The sequence below is a fragment of the Rissa tridactyla genome, chromosome 3, assembly GCF_028500815.1.
Source record: "Rissa tridactyla isolate bRisTri1 chromosome 3, bRisTri1.patW.cur.20221130, whole genome shotgun sequence".
Classification (NCBI taxonomy): domain Eukaryota; kingdom Metazoa; phylum Chordata; class Aves; order Charadriiformes; family Laridae; genus Rissa; species Rissa tridactyla.
Window position 1 is genome coordinate 86676954 of NC_071468.1, and position 14935 is coordinate 86691888.

At 46.0% G+C, this 14935-nt stretch overlaps 2 protein-coding genes across 2 annotated transcripts; one reads left to right on the forward strand and one right to left on the reverse strand.

Annotated features, from left to right (window-relative positions):
• Positions 1-4033: 4033 nt before the first annotated feature.
• Positions 4034-6379, reverse strand: PNRC1 (proline rich nuclear receptor coactivator 1). The gene is given in 4 exon segments (XM_054197435.1): positions 4034-5161; positions 5798-5958; positions 5961-6095; positions 6098-6379. Coding segments are annotated over 4 exon segments (864 nt in total). The 5' UTR covers positions 6225-6379; the 3' UTR covers positions 4034-4720.
• Positions 6380-6463: 84 nt separating this feature from the next.
• On the forward strand, positions 6464-13945 carry BORCS6 (BLOC-1 related complex subunit 6). Its single transcript, XM_054197434.1, has 3 exons — positions 6464-9848; positions 10709-10752; positions 13068-13945. Exon 1 carries the CDS (start codon positions 6464-6466, stop codon positions 7460-7462), a length of 999 nt encoding a protein of 332 aa, XP_054053409.1. The 3' UTR covers positions 7463-9848; positions 10709-10752; positions 13068-13945.
• The last annotated feature ends 990 nt before the right edge of the window (positions 13946-14935 follow it).

The window sequence follows — 14935 nt, forward strand, 5'->3', positions numbered from 1 at the left end:
ATACCGACCTACACCAAAATACTTAGGAGAGTCCTATAAATACAAGAGTCCTTGATCCCAATAACACTTCCTCTTTCTGGTATAAGTTACAGAAATCACACCAATTCGCCCACCAGTGGCAACACACAGCGTAAGTGCACGTAACCAGTGTCACTCTCAAACCAAAGACAAGGGTTTATGAACCACTCAGACTAAATGAACGTGTCTGCCACACACAGCCCTGAACGTGTGTCACTTGTAGGAGTGTCACTAGACTAACCTTCAACAAAAATATCAGCGCTTTTGACAGAGTTGGGGCTTTGTAAAATCTAAAAGGCCTATTTTTTGGGAGTTGAATCAATGAGATTTTGTCACCTCCTGGGAAAAGAGTTAGAGAGGAATGCTGACTTCAACACAGGGGAAGAAGTGTCCTACCTCTGCTAGGACAAGTTCTCCGTGCAAATTAATTACCAAGGATTTTTTTCTCAAATTCAGCTGAATTCTTGACCTTCCTGTCATAGGTCTGATAACATTCTTACACACTCTCAATGCAAAACAGAAAGTTCACAGCCTCTGCGTTGCTGATAACATTCTGCTGCTTAACTTCAGTAGGTAAGTCATTTTACCGGATAACTTACTTACTTCTCCTTAATTGATGGATGCTCCCTTCATTAACCTTTTCTATTGCATCAACAACTCAACATTTCCTGCTATCAAAAATATTTAACACTGTGGTTCCTGTTCAAGAAGGTAGCATCAATTTTTCACAGTAAATGTTAATATTTTACAACCTTTGTCTCTTACTTGCTTACCCCCTTGCCTCTTTAGGGTAAGGACAAGCCTATTCGTAACATAAAACCTTAGAAATTACAACAGAAGGTAATTCCCCTTAAACAGTTCAGGCAGGTGGGCATGTATTAAGGAAAAAAATAACTAAAGAATGCATTGTGAAACCAAAATTTGAAGAGTACAAGGGTTGTAGAACAAAATAAGGAATGTGTTTAATTGCATGATGGAAGCGTCAAGACTTTCTATGCAGAAATAAAGGTGAACTTATTTCCAACACCACAATGAAAACCAATCTATAATCTTCAGGCTTCATATAATCTATAGGGTTAATATTTGATCTCTAAACTGGGTAAAGCAGAAAAAAATCCTGAAGTACGTCAGCTATCAAATGCTTTGTAATGCAAAAGCTTGAAAAAAAGCCTCTAGAAATAATTACAAGAACTGCTTAAAATGACACTGCTTGGATAAAATATTAATCAGCTGAAATAAAAATCCAATTTGTGGTAAAAGTCACAGCTACATACAGGGGCTACTTAAGAATTTAACAGCATCTCTGAAGAGATACTGGTTTAACAGGAGTCCAAATGCACACAGGATTTCTAACTCCTGTTGCATTAGGAGACAGGAGCATTTTGGCTTTCGCAGAGCACCAAGCCAGCCGTTGCTAATAAAGCTGTCTAATGGGCTGAGGCTTAGCTGCGCGTGAAAACCCAACAACAGATACTTCTGTGCTCCATGAAAGCTAGTTTTTCAGGACTATCAGCACAGGACATGTAACGGTTTAAAAGTAAGCTGGTAGCTAACTCACAGTTGATACCCCCGCAGTTCTGCAGAGCATTGCACTAAAGAAGACTTGTAAGCAGATTTTCATTATCTAACCAAACTGCAGTACGTTCAAGTTTCCTTACTCTGACTGAACTCAGAAGACCTAATAAACGATTTACTTAATTCCTGTACAGCAGACAGATGAGCATCTGATCACAACATATCCACCAAGTTTGTTCATTTTCTCCCTTAAAGGCTGTTCACTTCGAAAGACTGTATTATTGCAAAGAAGTCCACCAAACATAGGAGTAATGTGTTTGTTGTTTTTTTTTTCATTTACTGGCTCTAAACTCAAACAATAGTATGTTCATGTAATACAATGCCTCGCCTTCAGGGAACTGGGATGAGAAATCCGTCAAAGCGCAGGGAACCTTGAAAGTGCAAATCCCTGTAAGAAAATACTGTAGAAAGATAAAAGGAAAAAAAACAAACCTGGGGAAGTGGCAAATTAAGTGCATTAAGTGCAGAATACGGTGCTAAGAGATAACAACGTCCTGATTTTTCAGGCGATCTTGTTGAAGTGTGTACTGCATGTAGGCCTAGTTTTATAACCCGGTCTGTTGGCCAGGAAGGGACTCGACCCAAAGATCTTAAGATAGAAACATGGAAGCGCTCCAACACTTCTGCCAGATCACAGCAAGACCAGCGACACTGACGCACAAGAAGCCTTTTTTTTTTTTTTTGCGCTGTTTGGAAAGACCACAGGATACATTGTTATCTTACCCTGATAACCTTTATGGTCCAACAAGGTATAGAACATTTTAAATTTTCAAGACTTCAAAAGTCTCATCCAACAGCTTTAGAAGAATTGGCCGAGAACCATCGGCACTTGCATTTAATGAATTTTGCAATCCCCAAGGATATGCCGGCAAATCGGGATAAAACAAAGAGGTATGTTACGCCGGTGAATTTTGTGGGGGATCAGAGTTACTCAAACTACGTAACTTGATGTCAGCTCCGAGGGGCAGAGAAGGAAAGAGGCTGATAGCAACAGATAATAATCAGGGGGAAAAAAAATTACTCCTTTTGAGTAATGCCGCCTCCATGGCTGACGGAAACTAGCTCTCGTCTAGCTACTTATCAGATTCAAGACAATCTCAAGTTCAGCTGAAAAAATGAACCATTGCCTAATGCTACAGGGAACTGCTAAAGGCGTTTTCCCTTTGTGCTTCATGATATTTAGGAAAAAGGAAAAAAAAAAAAGGCACAACAGCAGATGAATACAGCACATACCAAATATAATAAACTGGGGCTCACAGTCTACTTGAGTCATCCCCAGCGAGATTCCACTAGGATTTTTCTTTGCCCTAACACTATCAAAAATGAAAAAAAGGATGATTTATGTTCATTTTTAGAAGACCTAGCTTGGACGTGCTAAATTAGAGTATTTTCATTAGGCAGCAAACAGGGCTGTTGAAGCCATACATTTTACGTTGGGCATGTACCACCATTAATCAAGTAATACAGGACTATTTTGCAAGACGGCGAGCCTGGAAGACTTCAGAGTGGACTAAAAATTTTGTATGAACTCTTAGTTTAGAATGTATAGTTAAATAGCCTAAAAGCATTGTAATGAAAAAATCTGTCACTATAGAATTAATTTGTATAAACAATGCAAAGAAATTCTCAAATTCTCCCTTAATTTTTGAGCCATCCCATTTCAGGGCTACGTTAATGAATATGGAAAATCCACAGGGAGGGAACAAAGGCAATAATGTATTTCTGAAGCTGGAGAGCAGGTGGCATCACCCTCAATCTCCGAAAACACCTCAGCTGGGACCCTGCTGCTGGCGTTTCCTTCCTACACATCCTTCCCAGTACGCTTGTGCCCAGAGAATACTTTTTCAGTGGATCTGAAAACTTAGAGGTGCTTTTCTATCTTATGCAAATTTCACATATTTCCTGCTTTAAGTACTAGATTAGTCAAATACCTGCAAATCCACGTTATCTCCTTAACATGCCTGTCACACTAATCTACAGTCCAATTCCTTAAGGACTTTGGATCAGAGGCATGTAATTTCCAGCAAACATCAGCAGGAGACAAACCTGGCGAAAAACATGAAGTTTAACTTGCCCCATCCGTACTTTTCTGTCATTGCTACTTTTTGGTATCAACTCGTTCAATAATCACTTACTATGAAAATAGTTAAGGAGCACTGAAGCATGAATTTGAATGTGTAATGGCCCAACTTTCTTGAAATATGAAATTTCAAGAAACAAAAGGATAAGAAACCTAATATGACATTATCAAAAGGAAACTTTTTTTAAAAACACAAGGAATTCTTAATGAGCTATCAAAACTCTTAACTATTTGGACAGTTAAAGGCTGAGAAGGACAAAACATTCCTAATGATGCACTAGCAAGGCAACCAAATAATTTAAGTTCACGTACTTGAATTAACAGACACATACACACACAAAAGAAAAAACAGAGACATGCTTAAGGGGAGGCCTAATTGTTTTATTTAATTTTTTAGTGACCAATTGGATTCTTGGCAGAAAGCTCTGCTCTTTTTTTTTTTTCTTTTTTTTTTTCCTTTAAAGAAATTAGCAGTGCTCAAATTGATGGGTTGGAATTTTACTCGGATTCCAGTTGATTTTAAAAACAAACAGATGAACAGGAATTCCAGATATTGTTTCCAGAGCAGAGAGCAAAACTTCACATTTGTATGAAAATTCCATGTTTATACTCGACTGGGACACAGAATGTAAAACTATTGTCAGTAGTGCATGAGTAGAACATTCACATTTGATCTGGATCCTTAAAATCAGAAAGCTGTACTCTCCTCTCAGAATTTTCATTACCTTGTGCAAATCAAGTCAAGTCTTCATGTGTCAAGCACACACTTAAAATTGTCCATATTTTATATACAAGACATCTACCATTCAGGCAGTGCAAAATACATCCTTTCATAACAAAACTAAAATGTACCTCTCAAAGTATGAACAAGAATATACACATAATACATGATGTACACTATTTACACAACCATAAAAAATATAATACAAGGATTTTTTAATGTGATTATAAGACTTGACAGTCTTTTGCAATTTTTGTTGCAACAAGGCATGTTTTGAGTTTCCTGGATGGAGTTGTCTTTGCCAATTACTCAAGAGATCTTGGAAACTATGCTTGAACTTTTAGGAGAGTTTTCAAATGGACTGCCATCAACTCCCTGTTTTGGTCAGACGGTTCAGCTGTGCCACCCACCCAGTGGCTGGGAGGCTTTGGAAGGACACTAGGAGATGGTGGGTCACTAAATTTTGCCCCAGCGTAATTTTCTTTTTGGTTCACTTCAGTTAGGGTGATAGGTTTCTTGGGCTTGGCGTTTCTGAAGTTCTCTGTGTTTTTAAGTGGCTTTTTCTCCTGCTTCTGAATTATTTCCGGCGATACAGAATCTTGCCAAAAGTTCTCTATCTTTTTTGCCGAGGTGATCTTTGTCAGCGGCATGTTACATTTACTCTTCTGTCTGTTTATCTTTGGTTGTTCACACAGATGTAAACTGTGAACAGGCTGGCTGTAAGGGACGGCAGCCTTCTCAGTCTTTCCCATCTTGTTCTTTAAGAACTGCACAGACAAAGAATTCACGTCAACACACGACCCCTCTCCTCAAGAGGTGCCTCCAGCAGCGCCATAGGGACGGTACCGCTCCAAGGGTTCGCCCGCCCCCCTCACCCCGGGGAATGGGGGGTAGTAACGGCCGGGCGGGTAACGGGCCGCCCGCCGCCCTCCTCCCCTACATTCACTCCGTTACCGCGTACGGAGCCCCCTCAGCCGGCGCAGGGGGGGAGAAGGGCCCGCCGCCTCCCCAGCCGCCGCCATGGGGCGCTGCGCCCCGAGCACGTCCCGCCCCGCGAGCGCGGGGGGGGGGGGGGAGGGGGGGCCGGCTGGCGGGCGGCCAGCAAGCTAAATCCGGCTGTTGCTGGGGCCAGCGGCGGGCGCCGATTGGTGGAGCCCAGCAGCCAATCGCCGCCCAGCGTTTCGCTCTCCTCTCCCCCCCCCCCCCCCAACCCCCCCGCCCGGTCCGAACGGGCCGTAACGGAAAGTGCCTCCCCCCCCCCCCCCCCCCACCTCCGGGCACACCGGGGGCGACAGGAGGGGGCCGCCCCCTCGGCGGGGAGGATGGCGGCCTCCCGGAGTGCGGGAGAAGGGGCGGGGGGGGGAGAAGGGAATAAACGATAAGTAGCGGAGCCCCGTCTTTACCTCCTTCCTGAGGGGTTTGCTGGGCGTGGGTCTGGACGGGGCGGGCGCGGGGGGCTCCTCCGGCGGGGCCGCTACCAGGCCGGCGGCGGCTGAGACCGTCGGGGCGGAGTGAGGCCGAAGTTCGGCCGGGCCGTGCGTTCCCAGGGGGGTCCTTCTCCCAGGCCGGCGCGGTGCTGTTGGTACTGTTGATAGCGGCTGGGCAGGAGTCCCGCGGGGCTGGGCCGGATCTTCCCCTTCCTCCGCCGGACTCTCTTCAGCGCGGGCCGGGCGCTGCCCCCCGGGCCCGCCAGGCAGCAGCTGGCTGGTTCTCACAGTTGCTGTCCCCTCGCCTGAGGCGCTGGAGGAGAGCGGAGGGCAGCCGCCGGGGGTCTTCGGTGCCTGCCGAGATCCGAGCCAGGAAGGGCGGCGGCGCCGTGGTGGTGACCATGGTGGGTGTGGGTACCCAGAGCTGTAGCAAGGAGAGGGGTCGAGCCCGGGCGGCGGGGACGAGCGGGTCGGGTCGCTGGGAGTGTCTTGCCGGGCTTTGTCGGCTGAGATGGTGGCGCAATCGGATCCGCTGCTAGGAGAACATGGCGGGGGAGTGAAAGGAGCAGCCAGCAGCGCCCCGGTGTTGTTACCCGAGCGGGACACGCCCCCTTCCGCCCCCGCGCCAATCGTCGTGCGAGGATGGCGCGAGCGGCGCGCCTCTCTAGCGGCCGCCTCCAATCGCGGCCGAACGCCGGCTTCCCTGGCCCCGTCTCGGCCAGTCAGAAGCGACACAAACACTCCGCAGGCCGCCCAATCCGGGCGGACACAAACAGCGGGCACGCCCCAGTCTCCGAGTCACGGGCCCGCAGTGCGAAGTCAGCGGAGGGGAGAGGCGGGTCTCCGTGCTATAGCCGTCGGCCAATCGGACGGCACACAAACAGCCGCGGCCCCGCCCCCGCGGGCCCCGCAGCCAATCGAAAGGGACGTAAACAGGCGGCGGCGCGCCCCCTGCTGGGCGGCGGCGCGCCGACGGACAAGCACGCGTCGCCCGCCATGGAGGTGCCGGCCCTGCGGCCCGCGGCGGCCGCCAGGCTCCCGGTAGCGGCGGCGGCGGCGGAAGAGGGACCCGGCCGTGAGGCGGCGGGGCGGCGGAGCCTGGAGGCGCTGAGCCTGGCTGCCGGTGGGGCAGCGGCGGGGCGGCAGGTGCCGGAGGGGCGGCGAGCGACGCTGGCGAGCGCCCTGGAGCTGGAGGGCACGGTGCTGCGCGAAGGGCCCCTCACCCAGTTTGTGGCCAACAACCTGGAGCGGCGGATCCGGCTGAGCGGGGCCCCGCGGGGCGAACAGCCGGCGGCGGGGGGCGGCACCGGCGGCGGCAGCTCCATCCCTGCCATCGACCCCGGAGCGCTGCAGGAGGTGGTGGCCCTGGCCGGGCAGGTGGCGGCGCAGGTGGACGAGCTGCTGCGCAACGTGCACTGCGGGCTGCAGGCCCTGACGGCCCTCAGCGTGGGCTGCATCCAGACCTACCGCGACGGGGTGGAGAGCCTGGGGGAGGCGGCCGACCTCAGCATCCGCGCCATGTACGCGCTGGTGGCCCGCTGCGAGGAGCTGGACCGCGCCATGCAGCCCGTGCCCGCCCTGGCCAAGCGCATCCGCGACATGAAGGGCACCCTGGAGCGGCTGGAGGGGCTCTGCAAGTAGCGCCCCCCTTCCCGCTGCCACCGGGATGCCCAGCCAGGGGCCCACGGGGCTGGAAAGCCGGGCCCCAGCCCTGTGCCAGCAACGAGCCCGCTTGGGCCTTCGCCGGGCTCTTGGAGGGGGGCTCGGCCGGCCTGGCAAGCCCCGGCCCAGCGGCTCCTCGCCCCGCCGGGCTTCCCGGGGCTGCTGCTCTCCCTCGCCGGTAGCCCCGCCGCCGGGCCCGCGCGCGGCATCCTCAGCTCTTCGCCTAAGACATCCTTCCTCTCGCTCCGTGCCCCCCTCTGTGACCAGCCGACACCTGTGGCCGGCCACTTCCCTGGTGTTAATCTGGAGGAAGGGAAGTTTTCTGCAACCGATGAAGGCAAAGGTCCCAGTTGAAGTCGCGGGGTAAATGGCAGACGGTGCTTTTTAGCTTCAGCTCCATTAAAGAATTTGGATTCCACATGCCTTACGCTTTCTATTTATTGAGGGCTAGGAAAGACTAACCAATCTTAATTAAAAGCGGCTGTTAATATTTTTTTTTTAAACCAAATTTAAAATTCTTGTGAATACTTGCTTGATGCTTACAGGCATACATGCTTATTTGTAGTTGACTTGGTGCCTGATGAGTAATTCTCACTTATGCTGTTACAGCAAACAAACACGCAGAACACTGCTGTCTCATACAGGACAGAGATGTCAAGAGAAGATAAGAGGAAATTTAATATATATAGCAAAGACACTTGCTGTCTGAGAAGAATATAAAATCCGTGGAATATAATTGAGGTTCAGATAAGATCAAATCTATTTGCAAAGTTCTAAATAAAAGCCTTCAGATAAAATACGCTTTGCCTCAATTAGTCTCTACAGTTTTCGCAGTGCAGAAGTTTAAATGGCATCACTGTGAAATATCCTGTGATTTTGATTTTTTTTTTTTTTAATTGGGAAAATACCAATTTAATTAGATGTGGCACTTGAATATGTGATGACGTTACATGGGTGTATGACTGACATAAAATGGGTACTTTGGGAGTATTTATTTGTATAACTTGAAGCTTTTGTATATGCATCGCTGTATGCAGAAGTGATTTTGCTGTATCAGTAAGTATTTCCTCTGAGGCCTGAGAGTAGCCGAATTCTCTGCTCGCTATGGTTCCTATGCAACTAGCCTCTTAGATGACGCTCTTTGCAATCCATTTAGGTTGCAGATGTCCTTGTAACAAGATTTCAGCAGAGAAATGATCACTGTGATCTTATGTATGTGTAATGGTGCTTTCGGTGACCAGCGGCTCCTAAAAGCCTAAGAGCCTAAGCTCCTAAAAGCAAAAGTAGCCAGAAATACTACACAAGTCCTGTAACTTTTGGTTGGAGAGCAGATAAGTTTATGATGGGTGCAGCTGCCACCCCACCATAATCTCATTAAAAACACCAAATGAGGGGCGGATGCTGTGGTACACTGCGCTGCTGCATGTAAACAATGCGGAATTGTAACAAAATAATTTGGTTTTATGCCACCCTGGTTTGCATAATACTAGTCTCTGGCCTATTTTAGGCTGCTGAATGTGGCCACGTCTCTCCCACAGCACAGGGATGTGTTTCATGTGTGGTCTTCTGTCCCTAGCAATGGGCCGTGCCACGGTCGTGATCCTTGTGGTCACAGCTCTCGTGGGTGGTACTGTCTTCTGGGGAATGGCTGTGGCTCCAGAAAGGGACCAGAGGTCTAACAGAGGTTGGTGGAGGAAACGGGAGAACTTAACTGCCCCTGCCCATGGGCCTGGAAGACACTAAAGATTTCGTAACACCAAAGCAACAGCTGTACTTTTAATAATTGTGGGGTGTTATTCTTGGGAAAGTTTGAACTTGTCTGTCATGGAGATGCAGTACTTTTCCTGTGTATGTTTTGTACATGTCAAGAGGGAAAACCAAAGTTTGATCTTCTTGCTTAACTTGTGAGTATTGTTGAAATGTTCAGGAAAGACCTGAAAGCTTATTTGTATAGCCACATATGTACAGCTATGTGTTATTCAGACAGGGTAAGGTGAAGCCTTTAAAGCATACGCATTTCAGTACGCTATTGGTTTTTGATAGCATTTTATTTGCAGTCACCTACGTTCAATGCTAATTCCCTGCTAAAATTGTCAAATCTGTAGAATAAAATGATTACTTTTATGTTTTTAATGGTTAGTGATTAGTTGTTGTTGAAGTGTTTCACTTCTTAATTATTGCTTTTCTTATTTGGTAAAATAATTTGAAAGCTAATTTAAACTCTGCTCCTGCATCTGCACAGAGACCCATTAATGTGATTGCAGAGCCGGTTTCAGTCTAGGTCCTCAGGCAGTAATTTCTGACGCTGATGTCATTCATGTGATGAAAAAGGGATGACTAGTGAATTACAAGCATGAGGGAAGCGGTAATTACATTGTTTGGCTTTGTTTTTTCTAATATCTGTCTGAAAGCTTCAGCTTGTTTGAAGAGCAGACTTCGCTGAGCTCGGTGAAGCGGCTCCTGTTCCCCGGTGTCTGCCTTGTATGTCCCTGGGGCAGGCATGGCCGAAACGATGCCAGTCTGTTCCGTGCCACCACCGTCGATGCCGATATGTTATCACATAGCTGCTATGGTTTCCAGCCCCTTTCCCTGTCCATGCCGACCTCCATTGCTGCAGGAATGGTGACACTTGCCAGCGTCTGTGCCAGCACTGCTCTGGTGCCAGCCCAGCCCTTAAAGTCCCATGTGAACCGCTCGTGAGCTACGTGCGGCTCGGTAGCCACCAGTCAACCTGGTCCTTCTGCAGCCAGAGACTTGTGTACTGCCTTTTTCATCCCAGTCCAGGCTTTCTTCTGCATATTCTGTGTTAATTCTGGCACTTTCCACCTTTTGGATGTTGAACATGAAAGCTTTTGGGTTCTTTTAGCCTTTTTTTTTTTTTTTTGCTTAATCAGTCAGTGAGTGGAGTAAATCCATGTTTGGGTTTTCCAAGACCTTCAAATGGGTTTGCATATATTTTCTTGCTTAGTCACTCAGCTTTACAATTGGTCTTGTTTTTCTTTCCTCGTCAGCTGCCGAGAACTTTTCATTGTAACAACATGGGCAAGGTCAAAGAAGAAAACTAACAAATGACGTGCAGAGCACTAAGCAAAGCCAGATACAGAATTAGCTGTGTGCCAGGAATGACTTCCCTGCTGTGATAACTGCCAGTGACTCTGTTAGGAATTAGGTTACTCTGTTAGGAATTAGGTTAGTTTGATAATTCTTTTTTTTTTTTTTCTTCAGGGCGAGTGTTGCCTCTGACTACGGAAATCCTCTTTCTGATGAAGGTGTGGATGGTTCTACTTCATTCATGGCTTTTTCTTCCTTCCCTCCTTCGTGAGGTTTTCTAATCCCTGCCTCTGAACTGATTCCATACCCATGCTATTTAAAGGAGCTTTACCAGATAAAACCTTGTTACAGCTGAAAAACACATCCAGTCCCCCAGAGCAGGAGGGAACATCACTTACATTTCACCATTAAGCCTTTTTTAGAGTGTAACTTAATTGCATCAGGTATTCAATAAGTAAATATATCAACTTTTTTCGAATGTCCAGATTTATGGTGGTTCTTACTCCCATGAGTAAGGTCTTGACTGAGTAACTGGTATGAGGAGCAGCATGTGAGGTGAATCCAAGAGCACACACACCTCTTAGCATCGGAGATGCAACTGTTTTGAAAGGGTTTCAAATAGCATGGCTGTACTACCAGAAGACAAAAAAACCTTAATTTTAAAGCTTCAAAATTAGCAGCAGCTTTCCAGAGGAGTTACTAGATCAGCTCTTGTAGGCAACTGTGTTAGCTGAAACTGAAAAGCCTTTTAAGACGGAGGCCTCTTGGATTAGGTGACATCCAGCATAAGACATGTTCTTGCTGTCAGGTGCCACGCTACCTTGTCCTGATCAACACTGGTGTGTACACCTCAAAAAAACCCACCCTTTCAAAGATTAGCAGGTCGTGTTTATGTTGCTGTCACAACCTGCTTTTATTGCTAGGAAATGGCTTTGAGGAAAGGATATTCCTATAAAAATTGTAAAGGGTCCAATTTAGTACATTTTTTGTGAGTATTGTCTCCAGTTCTGGCCCCATCCAGGAAACATCCTGGGTTCTCCTGCCATGCGTGTAAGAGCACACATGGAAGAGGGGAAGATTTCTCCTTTAGAAAGCTTAATGCAGTTATTGCATCAGATGCAGGAACTGAAACTCAGCCGGGTTTCACGTTTGCTGCTCCGGCTTGGTGCCTAGGGAAAGCTTTTGTCGTCATTATTCTCTGCCGTTCAAAGTTCCAGAAGTAGAGACATGATCAATGGACTTGGGCCCTGAGCTCCCACCTTAGAAGTCAAGATCCTCCTGTCCCCTGCTATGACAATAGTAGCATTATGCCCTTATCTTGTAACAGGAAAAATGATAAAGAATCAAAATTTCAAACTTTCCTGCAGTTCTGGTTCCCCCCTACTATTTATACACCTTAGGAACAATGCAAAAACCGAACCAAATAAAAAAAACGTAACCCTCCCCCACAAAGACCGCTAATTGATCTTTCCGAATCGGAAAAGATGTGAGTAGGTTGGCAGTTTCATAAATAATAAGTTATTGTCTGTCAAGGACAGACAATAGTGCTTGAGATGGGTCTCGCAGTAGTGTTGAATCCTGATGAGACTTAAGAGAACCTGAATTTAAAGATAACAAAATACTACATTTTAATTGTAATACCGATAGGGTTGGAGATGAGGCAGCCTACGCAACACGTGCAGAACTGGCATCTGTTGTTTGCTAGCAGGGTTGGGCTGCCATGTGCATCGGGAAGGATGCAGCAACATCCATTAACTGGGAGAGCAGAAAAGAAGAGTTAAAACTATGTTCATTATTTTCCTAGATTACAGCTAGAAAGCGCTGTCACTGTAATTGGTTCCGGAATTTGAGTTAATGTTGCTGTGATTAATTACTGTGAAGTACATTTGTTGAAAGTTGATTTATTTCAGAGAAGGGTAATAATTTACGTCAATATTTTTGTTTTCATGAATGCTAGTTAGAGACGGAAGAATCCTTTGTCCAACACTGTATTTCTTGTCTCGGTGTGACCAACCATGGTTTTTCCTTGTTTTCTTTACAGACAGTGCTGGAAAAATTCCCAGCATTGAACTTGCTTGTAAGACAAAGAGCCATGCCCAGTGAGTTGTTAGGAAGCACTTTGATAAGGACAGCTTCCTTGTCTGGAAGTACATGTAAATGAAGGGGAAAAAAATTCCACAGACTTTCCAGACAATCATGTCTAATTTTACAGCGATGTAATAATCCTGGGTATCTGGTTTGTCACCGGGATTGTTTGACTACACTCAGTAGCAGAAAATCCAAAAAAACCCCAGTTGAAATCTTAGCTTTTTAATAAATGAGATTGCTTTCTATGGCCTAATATCAGCAGTGACGTTTACCAGCCATTTTCACTCTAATGAGGTTTTTCTTGTCTGAACTTGAACTGTTGCCATTCAAGGAAATAAACTCCTTTAAAGTCATTTCACTTTGCATCATTTCACTTTGTTCCTCTTTCTGTTTTGGCTGCCTACGCGGTTTGTTTACTTGGTGGATTTTTTTTTTTTTTTTCCAGGCTGGGACTTTCCAGTGACGTGTCCTCAGCTGGAAGGAGAGGGGAGTTTCTCATCGCTGAGCAACATGGGGATTTTCCATTTTCCAGAACGCTTCCCGCCTGCCATTTATGGTTGATGATACGGTCTAGTTTGGTTTTGTTTCCCTCTTTAAAGAAGGAGATGTGCAACTACAAGCCTTTCATCTCTCCTGCTCCAATGCCATCCGCTTTCTTTTGTCTGCCAAGAGCAACTGGAAAGTGATAACAGTGTGTGTCCCCGGTTTTCCCCCGTTCATCATTTTCCACAGCCACCCGCTGTACCACATGTCCCCCGGCAAAATCTTGTTCTGGACCTCATCGCATCTCAGTGTTACTGTATCGTCCCGCTTATCTTCTGTCTTCAGTTGCATGACTTACTACATCAGTGGTGTTATCGTACTACCAAGGCACCAACCTTCTTATTTAGCTCAGTGATGTCCTCTTTCAGCTGCCCTTGTTGTTTTTCATACATATTCCACCTCAAAATTCAAAATGTTTATCTGCAAGTCCTGGCTGCCTACCCGACCCATTCTCTTTTGATGTCACCCATTCCTTTATTCTTTAAAATCTCTTAGTAAATTACCTTACGCCTGCTTTCACTGTGCCTTCCTTGCTGCTGTCTTCTACAAAGCTCCTTGTATCCAGGATACCCATTCTTGTTTTTAAATCAACCCTCGTGAACAGGCAACTGAGAAACCACATAGATAGTAGATTTCTACTTATTACACTAAGCAGAAGGCATTACAGAAAAATTAAACATCTGTAACAGAAGAGAGCTAGGTCTTATTACATGGTCCTGATCTACTTTAATAATACACCAACAAATGCAAATAAAACTGAACAAGCTGTTTGCAAAATAATACCGGTGTAACTGTGTGTGCTGCGATGTATCTGGTAAGAGATGGGAAAATCAATCAGCTGCTGCTTACGCAGGCTCTTGAGGACGGGTTATAGAGTACCAAATACCAAGTGACAGGGAGAGGTGATGCAGTATTTATAAAATACGTGTGAGTCCCCAAAGCAAACTATGTTGTTTTCCATTTTAATCATAGAAAGATTAAGTAAATACTGGAGTAAGGCTACTGCTAAATGGAATTTTGGTCTCCCTGCCTTCCTTTTGGCATGTACACATGCAGGGCTCTCACTGACTTTACCAAGAGCTGTATGTATTTATACGGGCGTTATGAAACTTAATAGGATGTGTTATATTTATTACTTGCAACAGACCTTGGAAAGGAACAGTGGTAAAGAGGGACGGGCTTGAATATTAGGAGTACAGGATATGCCAAACCAGATCCCCCCATTTGTTCACCAAGATTCACATGCACATACTTTAGGATGGCAATTAAATTCCTTTTTAACAAGATTATTCTTCCCTTACTTTTAGTAAGGGAAGTCCACAGTCAGTGGACAAATGCAAGTCATAATCAAAGGACTAATTCTACGTAAATTTTAATGATGGTCAACTAGGCAGTTCTTAATAAGTATGTGCAATCTTTTTATTAAAATACCTATCCTCCGCAATGGCTACAAAGACTTCAGTCCAACCAAATGCCAGGGTCTGTTTCTTACACTTTAACTGAACCGTAAGTGAAGTAACTGATTTGGATGTTCAGTAAAGTAGGAGTCATGGAACATGTTTCCCTTATGTGTTAATATAAACCAGAAAAATTGTGTAACTTGTTGATGACTACTGGAAGTTACGTAGCGCTGTAGAAATTGTTGGTTGCAGCATTCATTCATCAGCATTTACGGTTGTGAAATCACATGCGCCCAGTCTTTGCCCTTGGATTATTTATGAGCTGTGCTTTGAGATAGGGATGAATACTTTATCTCAGAAATAGTGAGGT

Bases quoted from the DNA above. Each gene is read 5' to 3' on its own strand.
- BORCS6 (XM_054197434.1), top strand. From the start codon at position 6,464: ATGGCGCGAGCGGCGCGCCTCTCTAGCGGCCGCCTCCAATCGCGGCCG.